The 22,738-nt window shown below is 43.5% G+C and overlaps 1 protein-coding gene across 1 annotated transcript in view; it reads left to right on the top strand.

The window, feature by feature from the left end:
- The first annotated feature begins 14,088 nt into the window (after nucleotides 1-14,088).
- The window catches only part of FOXK2 (forkhead box K2), a 47,439-nt gene continuing 38,789 nt past the window's right edge, over nucleotides 14,089-22,738 (top strand). Inside the window, exon 1 of the mRNA XM_017834833.1 lies at nucleotides 14,089-14,444. Within this exon, the coding sequence (XP_017690322.1) occupies nucleotides 14,101-14,444 (344 nt within the window). The 5' untranslated portion in view covers nucleotides 14,089-14,100. The remainder of the gene's footprint in view (nucleotides 14,445-22,738) is intronic.

Raw genomic sequence — 22,738 nt, 5'->3', positions numbered from 1 at the left:
CTCCTCTTTGGGCCTCTTTAAATGCACACTGCAAACGTGTATGTTATTGAACAACTTACTGTTATGGAGGTAGATTAACACTGCACATGTGTGATGTGTTGAGGGGCACTTGCTACATAAATCACTGGTAGAGTGATTATTCTGGTTCATGGGACATGAATATAGTACAATTCAGCCCTTACTAATGCTTCCCCCAACTCTCCCATTAGACTGGCACTTCATGCTGAAGAACAATCAAGGGATAGTAAACTCTTTAAAACTTCCTTTTGTAATGTTATAATGTGATGTATGATATATTTGGGTTGCTATATCAACATATGCTTTAGAATACCTGACTTCTGTAGAGCAGAATATTATCCTTAGTATTTTCCAGTGAAGTTTGCAGAATGGTGAATGGAAATGGTTCTGATTCTGCCAAGAATATGACAAGAACAACGGCTCTGCTTTTGTCCAAGTGAGGTTTTCTGCACCTGGGGGTCTGTGGGAATTGTGGAACTTGACTGTGTTCAAATGGCAGAACTAAATCTAAAGGAATTATTTACGCTCTTGTTCCAATGATAAATTAAAAATGTACAGGTAGAAGAATTACTCTGTGCAACATAGTTAAGTTTGTTCTTGGCAATACTGAGTACTTAGGGCAGAAAAATAAAATATGAAAATGAGAAAAAATTCTATATAGGTTTCTAGTGAAAGGCAAGCAGTGGCTGTAAAAACACTGAATTTTAGTTTTGTTTTGTGTTTGTTAAGTGGGTTTACTGTGCCAGTTGGTTTCCTTGGAACTGCATCTATCAAACCTTTTGAAATGTGAGTATTTTAAGTATGGAAACTGGGAAACTTCTAAATAAGGACAGGTCCTGTGCTGAACTTAAATTTCAGACCATTACCTAAAGAACTGAAGTTACAATAACGCCAGTTTTCACAGTACTAACTTAGTCTTCCAATATTTTGCCTTTACAGTGAATTGTTTTCTAAAATCACAATAATTACAATCGTGCTCTTAGCTCAAGTAACTCAGTATCACTTGAGAACTTACTGTGTCTTGTTGGAGAAAGGCTGTCTGGCCTATATTGTGATTTACTTCTCTAGTAAAAATACCAACAAAACATGAGGAAAAAAATTATTTAAACTAGCTCTTGCAGCTTTCTTGGTGAAATAAGGAGCTCTGTAGGTCATCACAGACACCACTGGAGAGGGGAGTAGAACTGAGGTGAGAGGCTGGAATAGGTTACTTGAAAAAACGTGGTTCTGAATTCCTCAGGCTCAGTAGATCATCTTGGCTTTTATCTCGTGGTAAAATAGGAATAAATTTGAAATGTAACTTGTTATAAGGCATGATCATTTGTCTGATTTCATAGTATGCAATACTCCCATCGGTGGGATGGTGCTTGTTACTCCTTCTGTGAGATGCTTTCCTGTCCTGTGCCGTTCAGTGACGTGTGTTTGGGGCTTCTAAATCGGGGCACCCCGAGAGAGTTTCAGCCACGTGTCGTGTTTGGTGTGTTCTCCTGAGTCACCGCTGAAAATGCTGATCAGTGGATGGCAGGAGGGAAAACGCATCAAAGGAGGAATTCCAAAGGTAGGAGTAGTGGAGTTTCAGTTTGAGATGTGTGAATGAAATGTGGGTTACAGAGGAATGGTGAAGCTGAGCGTTTTCTGTGGTTTGAGTGGTTACCTCTGTCAAGACAAGCCTGCATCCTTTCTTTTCCCCTGTCTCAGCAGAAGCAATTAATATAATTTATAATTCCAGAGAGATTCCTCACCAGTACAGGAGTCAGAGCTCTGGCAGTGGGGATGTGTTTTCACCCTGCTGAGGATTCAGCAGATAAATTGGACACTCCTCACTTATCAGCTCTACCTGATCTCAGAAGTCTCACATCTTCACCACCTCACTAAGGTCAATACTTTCATCTATAGTTCTTGTGCATAAATGTAAAACTGGTGTGTATTTAAGATGCCAAAATCAGTCTGCCCTGCTCAGTGCTGTTTGTAGTCCTGCTTTCCATGCAGTGTTCCATGTAGCTGTATCCATAGATTGCCCAGGGTGTCTGGAAAGAAAGAGGGCAAATGTTTGTGTGTACAAACACACTCTCATTCTCCAGTTTATTTTATGAAATCTTGAACTAACATGGATTGGAAGGGATCTCTGAAGGTCATCTCATCCACCCTGTTCCAAGCAGGGCTGACTTCAGGTTTGGATCAGGTTACCTTGGCTAGCTGAGTTCTGAAAATAAGTATTTTATAGAATTTGGAAATGTTGTTTCATAGAACATAGGATCCAGGAAGTTGGATTCATCTTGCATTGCTGTTTTCCATTTTTCTTTTTTTTTTACTGTTACTATACTAGTCAAGATCCTGATTCATGTTTTTTAAGATACATGACCTGACAGTATGGGAATGCTTAAAATATATTCATGTGGACACGTAAATTATACAGCTGCAATTGCTGATTTGAATAGTTTTGTCTGTTCTAGGTAACAGTGTGTGATGTGGAGATGTTTTAAGATGTATCCCAAAGACCTTTCTTGGGCTCTAAGAGAGGATGAGTTTTGAAGGGAGATGAGCACAGATACTGTGTTAAGCATTCTTTCTTAAATGACTGCTATTATGTGAGGTGTTTGTAATTATCTTGTGTTAATAGGGGCAAAAATAGTTTGGTAAATGAGTGTTCAGGAGGTAGAGACACAGAAAAATCAGGGTATTGTATAGACATACAGTGCTATTTAATTTGGTTACACTGGCTTATTGGCTTCAATCAGATTAAGTGAAGAACTGCATATACTTTCCTAGAAAAATGTTTTTTTTGATATTTTAAAGCTAACTAAAGAAGTAATTGTTTTTCAAAACAGGCTTATTCTGCTTTCCTGATGTCAGTGTGTGTTCCTGCCCTTTATCTCCACATCCTTGTGACGTCTGTGAAATCTCCTTCTTGCTCTTCCTGGTTCTCTTCACAAATCCCTTTGCTCTCCTCCGTGCTCCTTCCTGGATGATCAACCTTGGTGCAGACATTAGAAGACATTCCAGCAGAAGAATTTTATCTCTGTTTGTAAGCTTTGTTTAAACAATCATTTCAAAGCAGTTCTTGACGTGACCTATTTTTCAAATGCAAACACTCAGCAACACTGAGACAACAAGTGTTATCTTCAGTGGCAAAAAATAAAATCCTATTTTAGTAGGATTCTATTGGAGTTTAAAAAATTCATCATAGGATAAACTCAGCCTGGCTTTGGGTGTAGTACAGTAGTGGTTAGCTCGTGATTCAGCTCTTGATCTGGGGTGACTTAAACTGAATCTCTACAGAGCAGCTCTGATACTTCTTTTAAATCCCAAATTAGATAAAACTACTTGTGGATAATATTTATTTTACAACATATTTAACATATCCAAATGACTTGTCTTTCCTTTTCCAAAAGGGCAGCTGAAAGTCCAGGTTGCAGAGGATGATTCCCTTAAGTGAATGTTTTGCCTTTAACATTCTGACTGTGTGTTGGTGTGGGCTCACAGCTTTGAGCCTGGGCAAGATTTGAGCACAAATATCTCACCAGGTTGTACTTTGGGAACTTTGCCATAAATTAAGAACAGCTGCTGGTGTGTTTTATGATCGTGTACAAAAAATAACTGGTGGGTCATGTAGCTGTTCTCTACCTAAACTAGTCCTAAATCAGCATTTTTTTGAAGTCTGGTTATAAGATAAAGATTTAAATAACTTTATTTTCAGACCGATGGATTATAAATATAGGAAATACAGGAATAAGGTGCTTTTTCTTTTTTTTAGGATAGCTTCCAGAAGCCATAGCCAGAGGAGGATCCCTGATCAAAGTCTAAAAATGCCCCATGAATGTGCACAGTGTTCCTGTCAGCCCTTCATTCCAAGACTGGCCGGTACTGCCCGTCCGGCTATTCAGGGAACGGAGCCCGGGGGGTCTGGGGGTGTAACAGGAGGCCAGGGCTCGTGTTCCAGCTCACACAGCTGCTGCACTCCCCTTTTCCTGGGAATTTATTCCAGCCTCCCCACGGCCTCTGATAGCACAGCACTTTGAGCCGGGTGGCAAACTGGCTGCGGGAGCTCACCTGGCTGCCGGAATTCCCCCTCGGAAGGGTGGTGTCATTGTTCTTTAATCCTGTCACTGCCTTCATGTGGTTTGTTCCCAGTCACATGGGCCTCTGCTGGCACCAGGGAGGTGCTGGGAGCCTGGGAACCAGTGGCAAGCCCAGGAAATGACACTACCACTGCAAGCTTGTGGTTGAACCGTTGGCTAAATATTTATCTGTGTCGTGCAATACCTTCTCACCTTGTAGTCATTCATAAAAGCATCGAGGAAAAAGCTGATCCAGTTACTTAAATTATAATGTCAGGTTATTCTGGCATCTTAGGCAAATAATACCTGCTTTCAGTAACAAATTTAAAGCCTGTTTAGCACTAGAAAGAGGATATTAAGGGTTTAACTTAAAATTATGAGCTTCCAGAATGCTGTTTTTAAGCACTTTTTTCTTCATTTGCCCACTCTGTCTCATCCCTTTCCAAAAAAACCCAACCAAATCCACAAACTGGTATTAGGAGGGGAAAAAAAGAGGTTTGTGAGGATGAAGTTCACTTGTTTCAGATTTTGATTACGTGTTGATATCAGGTCTTTGTTGTGTAAAATGGCAGAGGTGAGTTCCAAGCTGCAGTGCAGTGTCGATGCATTTAATGGTGAGATGACAGCAGGTGTTCTCAAAGAGGATAATTTTTCTATTTAAAATTCTGTATTGGGAATTAGAGAGGAAAAAAGTATCATTAGATACAAAAATATTCCTCTTCTGCATGTCCAGTGATTCTTTCTCCTTTTCTGCTTACATGCATCCTAATCTTGTTTTATTCAGTTACAGTTGTGAGTGATGTTTTTCTTCCTCTCTTATGTGCTAAAACCCTACCTCAGGAATTACTGTGACTTTTACTGGAAATAGTAGCCTTTCAATCTTTTCTTGCAAAAGAAGAAACTTAATGGAGTGAGATTTTCAGCTGCATTTACATGTTTAGGTTTGTGCAAAGACAGAATCACAGATCTCTGATACTCAGAAAAAGTTGAAAATCTGCAAAGGGAAAATGGTATCTGTGGAAATAATTGAAAATTGTTACTGGTGTTAATTATGAGAAGCATGTTTTTCTCTATATTCCTTTTTTCTTTAATAAAAATGGAGGAGAAATGAAACAATGAGTGCCCCCAAACTTGGCAACGAAATCATAACTGGAGAGCTCTGCACCAGCACATACAGAGGAAATGCATTGAGTCACACTCACAGGTCAGTTTGCAGAATTGTGCTTACATCAGTAATCAATTTGATTCCTGCAGATAACTCCTTACTAAGTGTTTTCTGGGAAGGGAAAACCCCCAGCTTTATTAAATAAAATAAAGGCAATTTGAGTGAAAAGTGCCATTAGGGATGTGATGGGGGGAAAATACAAATAGTCCCTTGGAACTGATTAGTAGAAAGTTAAAAATTCATTAGAATCCTTGGAGCCTGCCAACCCACTAATGAAGCTGTTGAGTTGCTGGTTTGTTTGGCTGAACTTCTCCTCTCATGCCCAGCACTGACCAGCCCCAGGGCAGGGACAGCAGTTCTGCAGGGCAGGGCTTGTGGAGCAGCTCTGTTTACAGACAGGTTCTAAAATTAATGTTCTTAGGGGGAGAAGTGTTCTGCAAAAATATTTTGAGTTAAAAATATTAACGGTGTGATGTATGAAAGCTGACTGATTTCAGTTTTAAGTTTGTGCCCGTGGGAGAAAGGGAAATATGTGTATGTCAGCTGCAGCCCACTAATATTTCAGCTCTACTTCTACTCACGGGTTTTAGTTTTGTTTATATCCAAGGATCCTGTTAAAAAATGGCTGGATTTCTTTTCATAAATCTTTAGGTTTTATGGTTGCTGTATTAACATATTGTATTTTCAGTAGTAAAACTGCAAAGCTTTTGTACTCAGCAAGTTTCAGGTGGCATAAACAGCTTATGGGAAGCCAAAAAAGTCCCGTAGCTGATGCTGAGGAATATGCTCTGCTGTGGAGTTGATCCATGTTACTGTTTTTCTCTGGTGCTATAGTCTATCCTCAGAAAAACTTCAAATGCATTTTTATAGTATTATTTACTATTTAAATGCATTTTATAGTATTATTTATTATTGTGTGTGCATATATATGTTACATGTATAGGAATGCTTCTGTTCATGTTGGCTTTCCATGACTTTTGCTGAGAAAAATGTTTTCTTGTATTTTTGGGGGGTTTTTAGTGAATAACATGTTCGGGATTGGATCTCAGGAAAATGTCCTTCCCCCAGAGGGTGGTTGGCACTGAACAGGGCAGTGGGCACAGCACCAAGGCTGCCAGAGCTCCAGGAGTGTTTGGATAACTCTCAGGGACAGGGTGGGTGTCTGTGTCTGTGCAGGACCAGGAGCTGGACTGGATGATCCTGATGTGTCCATTCCAGCTCAGGATATTCTGTGATTCCTTGTCCCATTCGTGCCCCTCACTCAGTGCTTTAATAAGAACTGCGTGTTGCTGAGTGTGGCAACTGTAAAAACTGCATGTGAATTGTTTCCCATTCCTCCTGTGTTCAGTTCTGCCAGGATCCAAACAGGCAGTTCCCATGGCAGCAGGGCTGCCCCACGGAGGGCACGGGAATTCACGGCCCTTGGGAACGCCGGGCACGAGGCAGGTTGGTTGTTTGCTGGTTGGAACACAGTCTGTTGCATCATTCCTTTTCTGAGACTGAAATGAAAATAGAATATAATCTTAAATTAACCACAGGCTAATTCAATTAGCCAAATAAATTGAGGTAGAGGAGATGAGCTTTGAAGAACCCGAGTCCTCAGCAGAGAGATTTATTGCTCTGTCTTTGGACATCTGTCAGTAATTACTGTCTCTGAGCATCAGTGGCTTCTGGTCACAGACTCTCTGCTGGCTGTTCCCTCACACAGCCCTGTGGTGGCCTTTGACTGCTGAGACTCAGCTTCATTTTTCTGCTCCTGATCATGGATGGTAGTGTGTGTCTGTTGGAATTCTGAATATCCTCAGAAGAGAACTGTTTTCCTCATGTGTGGTTCTGTTTTCCCCCGAGGGACTGACCTTTACAGTGCTTATTATGCACCACCCAGGTGAATGTGTAAAGTAAGTGACATCTTTCTGCCTCAATATTCTGTTCTATTTGCAGTAGATATAAATTGGTTTTTATTGATTTTTTTTTTCCTTTCCTCACCGTGTCAGAAGGACTTTGGTATTGATATTTGAGCAACTCTTTTTTTTTTTTTTTAAGGTACTCTGACTAGTCTCTGCTTGCTCTCTGAATTGTGAGACATGTTGACATGAGTCTGAATCTTGAAAAGACTCCTGTCTGTCCTATCAGAAATGTTTGTTGTTCTCCCCCCTGCCCTTTTGGAGGTTGCTTGAACACCTCATGATTTGGACAGGACTCAAACATAATCCATCCAGCACAGAATTTGTTTGTGGTTTTTGTCTAAATCATTTTAAAGTGCTTTTTGTTTTTGTTTAGATCATTTATGTGCAGTCTTAGTTTCAGTCTCCACACACAGTTTGGGGAAAAAACCAAGATTCTCTAACAGTTCCATCTTATGTCAGTGTTACAAATGCAGTTGTGGGCAAGACTGATAGTTGGTAAGTTGGGTATAAACAGAGAGCAGAGGTTGGTCCTTGTGCTGTAGGACTTCTAACAGGGATGGAAAATTTCCTATTTCAAGTTGTTCATGCTTTGGCTATGCAATAAAAAAATACCAGTACTAAATACTTTATATGGATGTGAAAAATAGTGCTGCTGTCATCACAGTCCTTATAGGATCTCTTTGTGTGCTTTCAGCCAATTTTCCTATAGGAATCTTATAAACATGAGGTTGTCTCACTGTGCTTTAGCCTTGTTGCATTTTTTAGGTAACATTTGTCTCGTCTCTACTGAAAACAATGGCCATTTCTTAACCTTTGTGTAATAGTTTTTCATACCTCAGCATCTCAGTAACTCTTGCCTGAAGTTTGCTAAGTTCTGTAATTACCCTGTTGGACAGAGTAAGAAATATTTCAGAGACAGACATAAAGAAAAATATGTCTCTGTTTTTCACTGTTCCTTTCCTTTTGGCTTTCTGTTGGCTGAGCAAATGGCATTGATTTTAAAACAAACAAAAAAACCCCAGACCAAACTGATTTTGATAAAAGTTTTCTCTCCTCCTGAAATGACAAATCTCAATTAGAACTCTCTGTCATGAAAATAATTGTTTTAAAGCCCCTTTTTCTTGTTGATTCTTATTAATTCACACTTGAAATTGGTTTTAATTTGCCTTTGCTTATCAGTTTCATGTAGTTGATTCACATTTCTGTAATTCCTGTCTGGTTTTGATTAATGTAAATGATTTATACACTGGACTGCCCTATCTTACACTCCCCACTCCCTCTCATCTCTCTTTTTCTGCCAACCAAACTACAGCTTCTATTCCTGTTTTCTAGACCCTGTTCTGCCATGTGTCATGGTACTGCTGCACTCACCTCCTTCAGATGCCTGCAACACCTCTGCCAGATAAGCTGGACCTTGGCAGCTCAATCTGCTGCTTTTCTTTTTATTTTTTGTATGGTTTAGTTTGTTTGTGGCACCATATCATAAAGGTATGTGATGGAGGGGTGCTAGAAGGAGACTGAAAAAAAAATCAGCTCAAGATTAGGGAGGAGTAAAAATTCTTCTATCCTGGTGAATAGACTGGATGTGTTCTAGTGGGGCTGTTCCTCTAAAAGAGAAGTGCCAGCCATTCTTAGTTTTTTGAAGAAAATGACGTCATTTTATTCAGACATGTACAGCTGGGAGTGCACAGAAAATACTCTGTGCAATCTGAGCTCCCAAAGAATTAAGGAGCCATAAGGATGCTTTCCATGGGGATGTTGCAGAACTGAGCGATTCTGACAGCAAAAATGGAAAAGGCAGTTTGGTCTCAGGTGTGTTTTGACAGGTACTTCTCCAAGTATTTGCTTAAATTGCTGTACATTTCTTGATCCAAGCAAAGAGATGGGATGAGCATTCCGTGGCAAAAGAAAGGCAAATAAACTTGAAGGAAAATGTCACAGTAGAATTGTGGGTCATAACCCATGGCAGTGACTAATGATCCACATTCAGTACAGTGAGTGGTGCAGCTGAGAGGGCTCAGTGTCCTGAGGGTGCTTCAGGACTTCCTTGTGCCAGAACACTTGGTCAGAAGTGGGTAACAAAACTTCAGTGCTTTTCAATCAGCAGGTCCAGTTTTCTCTGTGGTGTCAAAATTTTAAACAGAAAATAGAAGCCTGAAGATGAATTGACTGTTTCTTTGGCAAAGATCTGCATCAGGCAAGGCTGGATTGCAAAGCAAGGGGGGTTTGCATTTCCAGTTAACAAAGAGATGCTGCTGCAGCTTCTAAAAATCACTTGGTGGTGTGGGGATGGGGAGTTCCTTTCAGAGTGATCACCTGGGGAGGTGGATGGGATACTCTCTGTTCAAGGTGTGCATTTGATCTTTTTGTTGTCTGCTGTTGCTCACAACACACCGAGGCACTGTGGCTTTATCCTTTGGTCACTCACAGAGTTGCTCTGTGCCAGCCTGGGGCCAGTTGCCTGCTGGCCTCCCCAAACCACTTCAGGTCATTTGTGCAATTGCTCTTTGCAGATAAGAATTAATTGGCATGATTATTTTTTTCTTGGTCTTTGGATGGGTTCCCCACCTGCAGGAAAGCAATTCCTCTGTGTCAGTGACTGATTGCTGAGCCAGAAGCTTTCTGCCTTGCAGTTGTAAGAAATGCTGACTGGTTCTTTGGGTCGTGTTAGGGACCAGGAAGATTGTGGTTAGAATGGACAGGGTAATTAAGCATTTCTACAAACGAGCTGCTGGCCCAGTGAGCCACTGGGTGGTTTTGGCTTGTACATTGCTCACTTCTCTTCACTGTGATCTGTGTCGCACTCTCATGTGGCAGGTCAGGTAGCTCTGTTCACCTTCCTTCCCATTCCTCCTACAAAAACATGTTCTTCTGGGTGTCTTAGGCTTTTTAGGAGTATAACACTTTCCAGCTTTATTACTTAAAGAGATCTGAAAGCCATCCATAAAGGAAAATATCGAAATCACATTTGAGGTGCAGCTCTTGATTTTTGTCCTGCTAAATGTTAAAGTCACTTCAGGAACTGGCTGGGTTCCTGGGGAGCTCCCCACCATCCCGACCATTTGCTGTTTTCAATATTTTGCAGTAATTACACCATGCTTTTTTAACACTTTTCCCTTGACCAAAATGCCCTTGTGAGAAAATGACTGAATCACAGCAGGAGTCCTGCTGGCTCTTACACACATCGTTAAATTTTAGCACGTGAGGAGCTCCAGGACGGTTATCGGGATTACTTCAAAATGTGGCTCTGGGTTTGAGGCTGTTTTTCCTGCTTACAAAGGGTTTCTCACCTAGGCAGTGGAAAAAAATGTGCCTGTCAGGTGCAGGGATATTAACATGGGAAATCATTTTTCATTCAGTTGTGCAGGGTCTGGTATTTGAAGGGCTTATTTTGTTCCATCGCACGTGAACGTTCCCTGAGAAGTGGTTTTGCCAATTAACTTTGTAGGATTTTTGTTTAACAAAAATCAAATCTCACTGGAAGCTTGTGACACTTGCTGTAATAAAAAGATTATGGATAGCTCCTAATGGCTTGTAAAAGCTGTTTAATGCTGGTTGTGTCAAAGTAAGCAATTAGGGTCACTTAATCTACTTGATTATTCATCATGTTCCTCTAATAGTCTTCCATGCTTTGGAGCTGTGAAAATGTGCATCTTGAGAAGCTGCTGCACCCCTTTGTAGCTCTCAGTACAGGGCACATATGTAATAAGAAAACCCAAGAAACTTGATGCTAGGACAGTTTAGTACCCCCAAGCACAAGCAGCCTGTAAATGAACACCCTTGTGTTGCTACAGCAGAGCTTCAGTAAAAAAATGAAAAAGTCTAAAAATATGTAGTCGTTTAAGGGAAGTTTGGTCAAAAACCCCAATATTAATAGGTTATACTTTACACAGTACTTACATGTTTCTGTTCCACTCAGGCCAGATTGTTTAAGGTTAGGGGATGCAGATAAGGTCTGTCTGCTGATCCTTAACTCCTGTGCTGCAGTCAGGTGCTGCTGTGTAATCCCATGTGGACTGGATAACTTTGGGCTACTTGGCATGAAATGCAAGGAGTGCTTTGAGACCTTGCTTATTGTCAGTGGCAATTGCAGAAATTTGGAGAGAGGATCAAATTTTGGTCAGTAATTTGTTTCTGTCCTGAATAGTTAAAGGGGGTGCAAAGCAGACAGAGGAGAAGGCCTTTTGCTTACGCTCAACTGGCAGGGAAAAAATAGTGTGGAATGGGATGTGTCTGCTGTGCAGCTCCAACACGAGGGCCAGGCTGGGTTCAAGGAGTGGATTTCTGGGGAACCCAGAGACCCAGAACAGCACTGAAGAGTTGTGAGTTGTTCACATGTGTACCTGCCCTGGTTCCTGGTTTATGCAGCAGGGCCCAGACCTCCACGTGGGCAGGTCGGGGTGACCTGTGCTTGTGGCTTTTTGCGGTCACAAAGTGACTAAATCTGCACCAGTTCAGAAAAACATGGGCAGAAAGATCTCAGCCTTCCTCTTGGAAATGAGTGGAGCCTCTGACAATGGGATCTGGTGTTTGCTCTGCAGTGCTGGTCATTAAAAGGCAAACAGACCTTCTGCCGGTGTTAAATCCCATTTCCCAGAGCAGCTCAGTGGTGCTGGGACCCTCAAAAAGGAATTTCAGTGTAGACTGTAAAAATCCATGTCAATGGCTGCATTCTCTGTGCTGTTCTATTATGAACAGGACAGCAATTATATCAGCTTGGTGAATTTACTACTGGATGTTATTAATGAATTAATGCAAACTAACAAAGCTGTGATTCACATAACGGAAAACACTGAAGTAGCACCAATGCCTTTAACTTGTGTGAACTGAGCAGCCATAGGGGTGGTGAAAAGTGCTGCTGGCCCGGTGGGAATTCACCTGGCTGCTCTCCCAATCTGCTGGTTTTCACTCTCTGGGGGTGTGTTAGGAGATGGCAATCCCTGGGTAATCTCAGCCAGCAGAGCCCTCAGGATCCCGGACTGATTGTCAGTGCAGCAGGCACAACATTTCTGTAGCCAGAGAGCCGAGGGATAAAAACAAGCTGAGAATCAGGGAGTCATAACTGACTCCCTGATGCTCCACATTTTCTGTGCCAAACATATGTTGGTATAGAAGAAAGTCTGATTCTAAATACCAGAGTGTGGGCAAGATTTAACTAAAGTTTTCTTTAAAAGAAACCAAAGCTCTAAACTGTTGCTATATTTTGCTGCATCTGATGTGCGTATGGGGTTGTATAAACGGACTGAACCAGGATGGAACTGTGTTGTAGCTGCCTGTAAGGAATGCTGGTACAATCCCAAGGGTAGAACTGAGGTTTGCAGTCCCTTTGCAGGGAGCAGGCACTGTGTTCTGTTCCTGAGCAAGTGGGAAATAGATCTACAGTTGAAGAGCTGTTGACTCAGATGTGCAAAACTGAAAGTTTCAATTTCGAATTTGCTGCTGGATGTTTGTTACAAGTTGATTGGTTCTGTCGGAAGTGTTAAAATGTTTTATGTCTTCCGAGTTCATAGAATGGTTTGGGTTGGTGGGACCCTAAAGGTCATCTCACTCCACCCTCTGCCAAGGGCAGGGACACCTTCCACTATCCCAGGTTGCTCCAAGCCCCATCCAGCCTGGCCTTGGACACTTCCAGGGATGGGGCAGCCACAGCTCCTCTGGGCGATTTTTTTATTAATAAACAACAGTGACCTTCAGTGCTGTAGAAAAAGCCCAAATAAACAACAACGGAACCCTCTTCTCCACAAACCATGCTGGAGAACCCGTGACGTGACGTGGGCTGCTGCCATGATGTCTTTGCAGTAGTGATGTTGGTATAGGGGCACGAATACAATTTAGCACCCTCCTCTCAGTTTATAGCCGAAAGTGTTTCTTAATTGTTTACTTCCCAATTGTGACAGTGCCTTGTCCTTGTAACAGCTAGTGAGGATTTGGATCAGGTAAAACACTTTAATTGCAGATACTTGACAAGCTGAGTGCAGTTAATGCTGTCTGTTTGGTAGCCTGCGGTATTTATTTCCAGGTCGGGTCTCGGTGTTTCGGTGCTGTCCCCTGGGCCGGTCCCCGCCGTGGCCGCGCCCTCGGAGCAGGGACAGACGGACACAGCGCTCGGGTGTCTGGGCGTGTGTCGGGTCGCTCGCTCGGGTTTTGTGCCCTAGTTCTTGAGAAAACTGGGACTGAGCCGAGGAGGTCTGTGCACAGATACAGCCTGGCTTACCTGGAACCTGGGAAAGTGAGGCGCTGTGCCGGTTTGCCAGGCACGTTACAGAACTCCGAGATGGCGAGTTACGTCTGGGTTTAAGGTGACCCTCTGTCAGAGGTGTATGAGGGATAGAAATTATTATTATTATTACTATATATTATACTATATCTATTTTAAGGCTGATTTTGAGAAGGTACTCAGCCCTCTCCAGGTGTTTCGTGCCCACCCTTTAGCACTGTTTGTCTGCTTGCATTTATTCCATTCTCGACTGTCCCCCCCGCCCGGTGCCGTCCCTGCGGGCGCTGCTGGCGGCGGGCAGGTGCGGGGCCTGGGTCACAACCCCCTCGGGGGGTGCCAGCAGCCTCCCGCGGGTGCCCGAGGCCCGTGAGGGCGGGCAGGTCGGGCCGCGTTGTCTCTCCCCGAGCCGCCCCGTCCGTCCCGTCCCCGCCGCGGGCGGGAGGCGCTGCCCGGCCCGGCCCGGCCCGCTCCGCTCCCGCGCGCGGCTCCGCTCCGCGTTTTCCGGGCCGCGCCCGAGCGCTGTCGCGCCGGGCTCGCGCCGTGCGGGGCCGGCGCCGCCCGCCATTGGCCGCGCCGCCATAGCCCCATGGGCGTGCGGGCCCGCCATTGGCCGCGCGGGCCGTCCGTCAGCGCGCGCGTGCGTCAGGCCCGGCGCGCGGCCCCGTTCCCTGCTGTGTGCGGGGCCGGCGCGGGGCCGGTGCGGGCGGGGCCGCTCCTCGCTCGTCCCTCGCTAAGATGGCGGCGGCGGCGGCGGCGGCGGCCGTGGCGCGGCTGGAGGGCCGGGAGTTCGAGTACCTCATGAAGAAGCGCTCGGTGACCATCGGCCGCAACTCCTCGCAGGGCTCGGTGGACGTGAGCATGGGCCACTCCAGCTTCATCTCCCGCCGCCACCTCGAGATCTTCACCGCCGCGCCCCCGCCGCCGCCGGCCGGCGCGGACGGGCCGCCACCCCCGCCGCAGGGGGACCCCGCGGGCGGCGCGGGGGGCGACTTCTACCTGCGCTGCCTCGGCAAGAACGGCGTGTTCGTGGACGGCGTGTTCCAGCGGCGCGGGGCGCCGCCGCTGCAGCTGCCGCGAGTGTGAGTACGCGGGGCCGGGCCCGCCCGAGCCCGCGGGGGCACATGGCGGGGCACGGCCGGGAGCGGCCCCGGCCCCCCGCGCCGCCGCCCTGCCCTCCCCGCGTCCTTCCCCCGCACCGACCGCCGGCACCCCGGGCGCCGCTCTCGGGCTTCAGGGGACCCTCCCGGGCGGTTCTGCACCGTCGGGGGGCTCCGGGCTGAGCGTCAGAATCCTGCAGCCCCCCCGGGGCTCTGGCAGAACGCAGGGGGGTTGTTCTGGTTTTTTGTGGCAGTTTCCTTGCCTGATTTCAGCGTTTATTCTCACGGGTAAACCCAGCCGTCCACGTGAAATGCTCCTGCTGGCCTTAGCGTTTTCGAATGTTTTCCTTACGTGACAACAAATGTATTAAGGGGCTTTAAGCGGTAATACATTCCTTTGCCATTACCAAACATTAACTGTCTGTGCAGAATGATTTTCTAGGGGGATACGTGAGGCCTTGCCCGCGACATTTAAGGGTGTGTTGAACTGTAAATAAGTGATCTGTGCTCTCAGGAGTCGCATGTAGGAAAAGTGAAAGTGTGTTGGTTTAGTGTATTTTAGCTGCCTTGACTAAGAAATACCAAAAAGGTTACGAGTGCTGTGGCTTTATAAAGCACATGCCATCAGTGACACAGCCTTAATGCCTTACAGGCTTTTGAACTGTGTTTAGGACGTTGGTGGTGTATATTTTCTGCTTTGTTGGCTTAATGTTGGTGTCCCCACCTGGTTCCTCTGCGAAAATCAAATTGTCTTACCTTGCTGCTTTCTAGGAAATGCCTGTTCTGGGCTTTAACAGTGCCAGCGTCTGGAGAGTTGTATAATCCTGAGTATAGTTGGAGGACTTGTTTGACCTTTAACTGTCACTTCTATTTTTGCTTTCTGCTTTTTAATATTAATAATTATTTGACATGTGGTTAGTCTGTATTTTAATCTAACACGTTTATGAAATGCAGATCAAATACTTATATTCTTTGTAAACAGTTTGATGTAATATACTAATTGCAAGCACAATTGTGCATGATATATGTTGATTGCAAACAGTCTAGAATTAGTTGGAGTAATTTAGTCAGTAACATTCTGTTAAATGCTTAAGACCTCAGGAAAAAAAAAGAAATACAGCTTCTTCATGCTGTCCACTGACTTGTAATTTATTCTAGTTCTTTCCATCAGTGTCGCTTTTCAAGTGGAAAGAAAATTGGGAAGGGTTTTTCGTGTGTCACTTTTTAATTGAGCGCTGATGAGAAGTTGCTTGTAGTTAAAATTTCTTCCCCGGTGCCCGTGGGTGGTGGTGCAGGAACCGGCATTTGCTCGGAGGTGACACCATTCCTTGGGCTGTGCACACACGGAGCTTCCCATTTGCAGGGCTGTGGACTGGGGGAAGTGGTGATCTCCTGCTTACAAAATGTAGGTGTGATGGGCCATCCAGTCTGGTAAATGAAAGGTGCTGTGCCTTCAGCCCTGCAGGGGAGTGGTGAACGAGGGGCTCCAGTCACTGTGCAGGGGGTTGAGCTTCCCCCTGAAGGGCAGGGAGAGTCCACAGGGTCATAATTAGATTGGTGATCAGGAGCAAATGCTGCTTCGTTGCTTTAAAAAAAAATAAACCTGTTTATAAAACAGAAGTCTTACTGGAGTTGAATGGGGAAATAGTAGTTTCATTATTTGCAAAGCTTTTTTTTTGTTTTTAAACAGGAGGCTTCAGGCAAATCCAGAGTCCTGTCTGCTTCTAACAAGTCCTTGCTGTGAATTGCTGATGACTAATATTGTTTGTAGCTGTGTTCTTGAGTTTCCTTGTAGATTTAACTGGTCACACTGAAGATGGGCTCCTGGATTTTAAGAATCAAGCTTAGTTGCTTCAAACATTAATGGCTGAAGCATGATTGGAAAGCGAGTAGTTTTGGTGTGAGTTCAAGATTGATGATTGCCAGCCTCCAGCTGAAGTAATCACCAGATCTATTTTTGTTGTTGTTTAATCCTGCTCTGTTGCCAGTAATAAATATGCTCTGCCTATGACTACACAATCATCGGAAATTTTAATGGCAGGTGAAGTTTAAAGAATTCAGGGTGGCCTGTTCCTTCTGTTTGTTTTTAAGTGATCCTGGAAACCAAGAATGGAGGGTCCATCCCTGTTATGTCCAATTAATAGTGACTTAAGATGTCATCAAGTAAAATACTGCTGCAGACTTGAAATGTCTTATTTACTTGTCACTAATAATTCTATTTCTGTAGTTCCAATGTCTTTGGTATTTATTTTTTTTTTGTTTCAGCACAGTGTTTAAATATGACTGCATTAATAATGATGTTGAGCTTCCTGGTTTTGGAAGGGAAAAACAGAAATATAATTTCGTAGTCTCCTGCAAAACACACATTTTTTTAACATCTGGGGAAATTAAATTATTAATGTTGGAGTATGCACTTACCTGTAATAAAAGCATCTTTCCTTCTACAGATAGAACTGTCACGAAACATGGAATTACTGTGCATTAAAATAAGTGTTCTGGTTGCTATTTTTAATTCTTCCCTGGAAGCCTCACTCACAATTGAAATGTTGAAGTTACCAAGCAGGAGGTAATAGCAGTGGGAAGTGTGTTTTTGTTTTTCCAGTTCTTGACAGACTCCCATACCTACTTGTGTATGTACAGACCAGCTGTCGGCTCGGGAGATGAATCCAGTGGGGGTGGGGAGAAAAGAGCCATTTTTGTGTGTGTCCAGCAAGGAGCTCTCCTGTCACTGTCACAGCACACATGGCATGGAAGAACTTCCAGTCTCCTGCCAAAGACACCCGAGTCAAAGCAGTGCAGTTATCCTTATACAGCTGCCTTGAAGATGCACAGACTGTCCCTCTCCTGTTCATAAAGTGCGTGGTTTTTAATGGGTTTCATTTGCTGCCTTTGGAATTTTCCCTGCCTGCAGTGAAGGCATTGATTGGATGCATTGCCAGGTAAATCATAACATCAATATTTGAATTTTGAGGTACTTGGCTGGAAAAATACCTTTTGTGCTGGGCAGAGCAGGGTTTGTTGCCAGAGCTGTTGTGTACAGCTCTTGGAGAGGCAGCATTCCAGACAGATGTAACTGATACAGCTGGAAAAACACACGGACTGCTGGGTACAACTTCGCTCTGAAGGAGTGCTTTTGTTTTGTTGGTGTTTTTGGGTTTCTTGGATGTGCTTTGTGTGTTGGCACTGCAGTTCACAGAAATCCTGACATCTCGGGGGCCTGACTGTTCGAGGCAGTGTCTTATTCATTTTGACAGACCCACAGACTTTGTGTTTTAGTCATTGCTTTTGGTTTTGCTTTTGTGGAAGTAGGTTTGCGATTCGTAGACAAGGTACCACGAACACAAGGGCAGCATTTGTAAGTCAGAGCAGAGACACATCTAGTCCCTGACCTGCCTCCAGGAGTGGTCATGGCAGATGCCCAGGGAGGTCCATAGGAATGGATCAAGGCAAATGGTTTTGTTTCCCTTTGGATCCAAAGTCAGAGTTCATTTCTTTTTGAGTAAAAATAATTTACTGTTTGCGTTTCTCTCTTTTTTTAGTAATTGAGTTTGGGTTTTTTTTGTTTTGTTTTTAATTTCTTTATCTATCCCTGTGACCCACAGTGTCCTTGGGCAGTGAGTTCTGCAACGTCATTGGAGCCTATATTGGGAAAACACCTCTTTTTGCTGAGGCTTTTGAACTTGATGCCTAGTAATTTCATTTGATGCAACTGAAGCTCTTTTATAGTAAGAGACAGTAAATAACTCTCCCATTCTGTCATTCACTCTGCAGACTTCCTTACATCACTCAGTGTGGGTGCTCTTACCACCTTGAGTACATTTTACTTCAGCCTAATGTTTACTGACTAATCCTAAGTCAAGCTTATATGGCTGGAAACTAAAATTTTGTTTGTCCTCTCCTTTTCCTCCTTGTGCACAGAGGGCTGAACCAATATTTTTACTTTGGTCTTATGGTCTGGAGCTGCATATTGGGGTTATTGGTGTCTTTTAAGCAGTAGAAGTTTTCATGCTGACGGAAGCCAGTCCATTCTGAACAAAGATCAGGTATCCAAGATTCCTTGGAAAAGTTTGTTGTTATGTTCAGTGTTACCTGAGCAGGAAATAGTGCAACAGATTATAGAGAGCCTCGAGTGTATCACTGCACTTCCTTCTGTCATCTAGTTGGAGTTACTTTATTTCCATCCAAAACTGCAGTGGCTCTGTGGTTGGAACTGACTGCACGTGCTCCATGGAAGTTTCTCACTGGAACCACCAGTGGAAGTGAACAGACCATAAACATCTCCTTAGGTCGTGCTCCTTGCTGGCTGAGAACTACGTGCTTTGCTGTGCTTTGGGTTATGGTTTATGTTTTAAAGCTTTTCTTATGAAGATAAGTATTAGATACTTTAAGAAATCAAACAAAACACGTTTTCCAAGGAGTTTCTGTTAATATATTCTTACAGTGTATTGCAGTCTGTGCTTACAACGTCTTGGAAGTCCCTCAGGCTGGGTGGGCACCTGCTTTTTCCCTTCCTTGACACCACTTTTGACAGGGACAGACAGTGGCTGGTGAGGACGACAGCTGGGTGAGATGTCTGTGAGACCTTGGGGTGGGCTCGTGTTCAGAGATGTATTTTGGAGCTCCACACTGCCTGTGTTAAAACTGCCAGTTACTCACAAATGACCTCAGAGCATAAAAGTAAGAAACGTTGGGCTTGGCTGTGACTTCAGAGGATCAGACTCCAGAAACTTTCATTTGCTGTCTCTGGCAGACGCTGGGGCTGTGCCACGGTGACTAATAGGTCAGCTGGGCTGGGCTTAGAGGTGGGTTTTTGGCTACTTCAGAGGAGGATTTGCAAATGTCAGGCTCAGTAGCAGGAGTGTTCTCACTTAAGCAGATCTGACTGAAGAGCAGCGTGGGAGGGAGAAGGTAGAGCACATATGATTTGAAATGGAAATAGAGATGAGCGGGAAGTTTCTATAGTAATAATTTGTGTTACAGTTGTTTCTGGCATCTCTTTTTTTTTTCATATTTCCCTCTCACTTGCACACACTTTATGAGTGATTTTTTTTTTTTGGTTGCTAATAAAACAGTGTTGCAAATTGTCAGATACAAATCAGTTGATTGAGGTAAAGCTTAAAAAGTTTATATTTGGATTAATTCCCCCTCGATTTGCTTTTTCTGTTGGTATGATTGTGAAACATATATACATATGTGTATATATACATATAAACATATATGTATGTGAAACCCAATTCTACAATTCTACTGATCTTAAAAGTGTTCTTACATCTCTACTTAGCTATAGGAGTAAGTACATTCTTTGTAGTTATGTGAAATACTATAAACTGGGAAATCATCTTAAAAATTTGTGGGGTTTTTTATTGTCTGTAAAATTCCAACTCTATGACAAAAGCAAGATGAGTGTTGTTCTGGTTTAAAGGTGTAAAGTCAGTATTAAAATTGTCTGTTCCAAGAATCTGCAGTTGAAAGAGAGTTTTGAGATTCTTACCTTCAGTTATAATAATGAGGTAGGAGATATGTAAATTAAATCATTCTTTGCATTGATTAAATCAAAATACAATACTGCTCTCCTGTTGTGAAATGTGCCATGTTTGAGTAGGAAGATACACTCAGCTGATAGCAAAAGTAGTAAGTTAAATGAGCTAATGAAGAAAATAAGTTAATCTTTCACCTTGGCTTTTCAAAATAAATATGATTAATTTGCTTTTAATTAGGTAAGAACACTCTAGTGTAAATATTGTTCCTTCGTGAAGGTAGATGTGTTTTAGAGGGTAATTCTGCTGTGGAGGAATTCTGCTGCTGTTGGGGTTTTTTTGTTTGTTTGTTTGTTTTTTTTGACCATGTGTAATTCTCATGCACAGAGCAAAGATTTTTTTCGCAGTCATGCCTGAGCTATTCAAAATATGATTGTGCATCTGATTTGCTGTATTTTTCAGTAAATGCAGTGGTGCTTCAAGACCTCTCAAGTGCCATTAACTTCTGTAAAATCATGTAAAATACAGGAAAAAAATAATCTTTCCAAGAAAATCAGGAATTTGCCATGTGGTGGTGCGAGGCCGTGGCTTTTGCAGCTCTAAGGAGTTTTCCCAACAGTTCACTAATAAGCTGCTGTCTGTGCTGAAATCCTGGGAAGGTGGTGGGTTTATCTGCTGCCTTGCTTGTTTTCCTGATAAAAAGTTGATGTGTAGTGACATTTGTTTCCTGCGACTTCCTGCCTTTAAGGAGTTTTCTGACCTAGATAAAGCAGTGGAGGGAGGAACCATATTTATTCTGCAGCTATTCCACGTTGGATGGCGTAGGGAATAAACGTTCCTTCTTCAGTTAAGGCTCAACCACTGCTGCTTTATCACTGAAGGAGCTGAGGGTTTAGTGAGTTACTCACAGAGCTGGTGCAAATCTTGGTCATTTTGTGATGCATCACTTTTTACAGGGAGAAAGAAGGTCTGTGCATGGTTGGAGTCTTTGTTTCTTCCTGTTGGAGTGATTCTGCTGCAGCCCCTGCACGTGCTGCTGTGCTGCTCTGTCCTCTCTGCTGTGCTGCTCTGTCCTCTCTGCTGTGCTGCTCTGTCCTCTCAGGTACTGCCGAGCAGGAACTCGGACAAAGCACCACATCCGTGTGTGCTGGAGCCTTGGTGGGAGGAAAATGTTCAGTGTTCAGGATTTGAGAGTGGCTTAGTGAATATTGATGTGAACACATCATCCTGTGCACCAAATGAAATGAAAACCAGGAGCATTTGACAAGCAGTTCTGTGTGTCCTGATGCAAACATCCCTGCAGCAATGCAGCTCGTGTGGGTAAAGGATGTGCATGGAATGGAACACGTGGAGAACTGGAGCTGTAAAGTAAAAAAAGCCAGAGACCTGTCATTATCAGGGTGTTATGCAGCAGGACAAAATTAGTATAAAGTTGACTGGAATTAATTTTAATTCAGTGCTAATTTCAGGTTTTAAGAATTACAGAAGGGAGCTCCAGCCAAAGCCCTGCCAAAAGCAGAAATTACTTTACCATGAGATTGGACTGCTCAGCACCTTGTCCATTTGGATTATCCAGGGATGGGAATAACTATAATTACATAAAATGTTTCATGTAACTACAACTCCATATTAAAAAAAATAGTGTCTATATTCCCAACAGCAGAATTTCTGGAATGCACAGGCTGGTTAGATAGAATAATGTGCAGCTTAGTGCTAAATCATGATAAGAAAACACTTGATCATTGTTTAATATTGCTGCTTGATTCTGTTGTTGGTGATCTGGAGTAAATGCAATAAATATTTACAGATGGAATCAGTGTTGGTAAACATTGTCCTCACAAATAAGGAGGACAAAAAATGGAGTCAGTGAATCCATTGAAAAAAAACAAACCAATGGCATGTCAGGAAGCACACAGGGCAAATCTACAGGGTGGGAAACTGTTCTGAGAAGCAGTAGGAGAGTGTATGTGAAAGCCATGACTGGGGAGATCATGAGATGCCTGTTGTGCCATGATGTGTCAAAGCACTGATGTGAGGACAGTGTGGAAATAGAGGAGTGGGGAGGGGCTGGAACTTCACATCCTTCTGGAATCAAATCTGTGTTAGAGAACCTTCCAGGAGTGCAAGGATTTAAGTGGATGATTGCTGAAAAGAATGGAAGGCTGCAGGGAGCCCCAAGTGGTGGGGGACTTAAGGGGTTCAGTGTGTTTGTTTTACCCAAAGGGAGCACAAGGTGGCTGGGTTGGGGTAGGTCCACTTTTATGGGGCTGAATTGGAGCACTAAAGGCTCACTAATGGGTCACACACGGGTGTGAAACCCCAGAGGCTGTAAACTCAGCTGTCAGGGTTTGAACTGAGCAGGGCTGGGGTAGTTTGCTTGTGAGAATGGTGGGATCCCTATTTCACCATCTTCTCTTGATAAAAAAACAGCCCTTGCTGTAGTTGGGTCTGGTGATGGGGGCAGTGCAGGTGTGGTTGGGTGACATGTCACGGCTTAGGGTTAGAACAGGTACACAGGAGGCTTTTCTGCTTCCCCTGCAAACCTTTTTTAATAATCTGTCATGGGGTTGTAGCAAGAGACGTTTTTATTATGTGTTTTAGTGAACAGTCAGTATTTGGCTTGGTTTTTAATTAAAATTGCTTCTAAAGCATCAAACATCTAGTTGGACATTTGTGTATTTACACTTGCCAACAGTGTTCTCACAAGCAGATGATTTTGATGCTTTTGTTCATTATTGGTGTAGTTTTCTTATTGGAGTCCACTGCACAGTTCCAAAGATAATTTTTGTATAATATACA

The sequence above is a fragment of the Lepidothrix coronata genome, unplaced genomic scaffold (assembly GCF_001604755.1).
Source record: "Lepidothrix coronata isolate B3197 unplaced genomic scaffold, Lepidothrix_coronata-1.0 Scaffold242, whole genome shotgun sequence".
NCBI lineage: Eukaryota > Metazoa > Chordata > Aves > Passeriformes > Pipridae > Lepidothrix > Lepidothrix coronata.
This window is presented reverse-complemented; position numbering and strand designations above follow the sequence as displayed.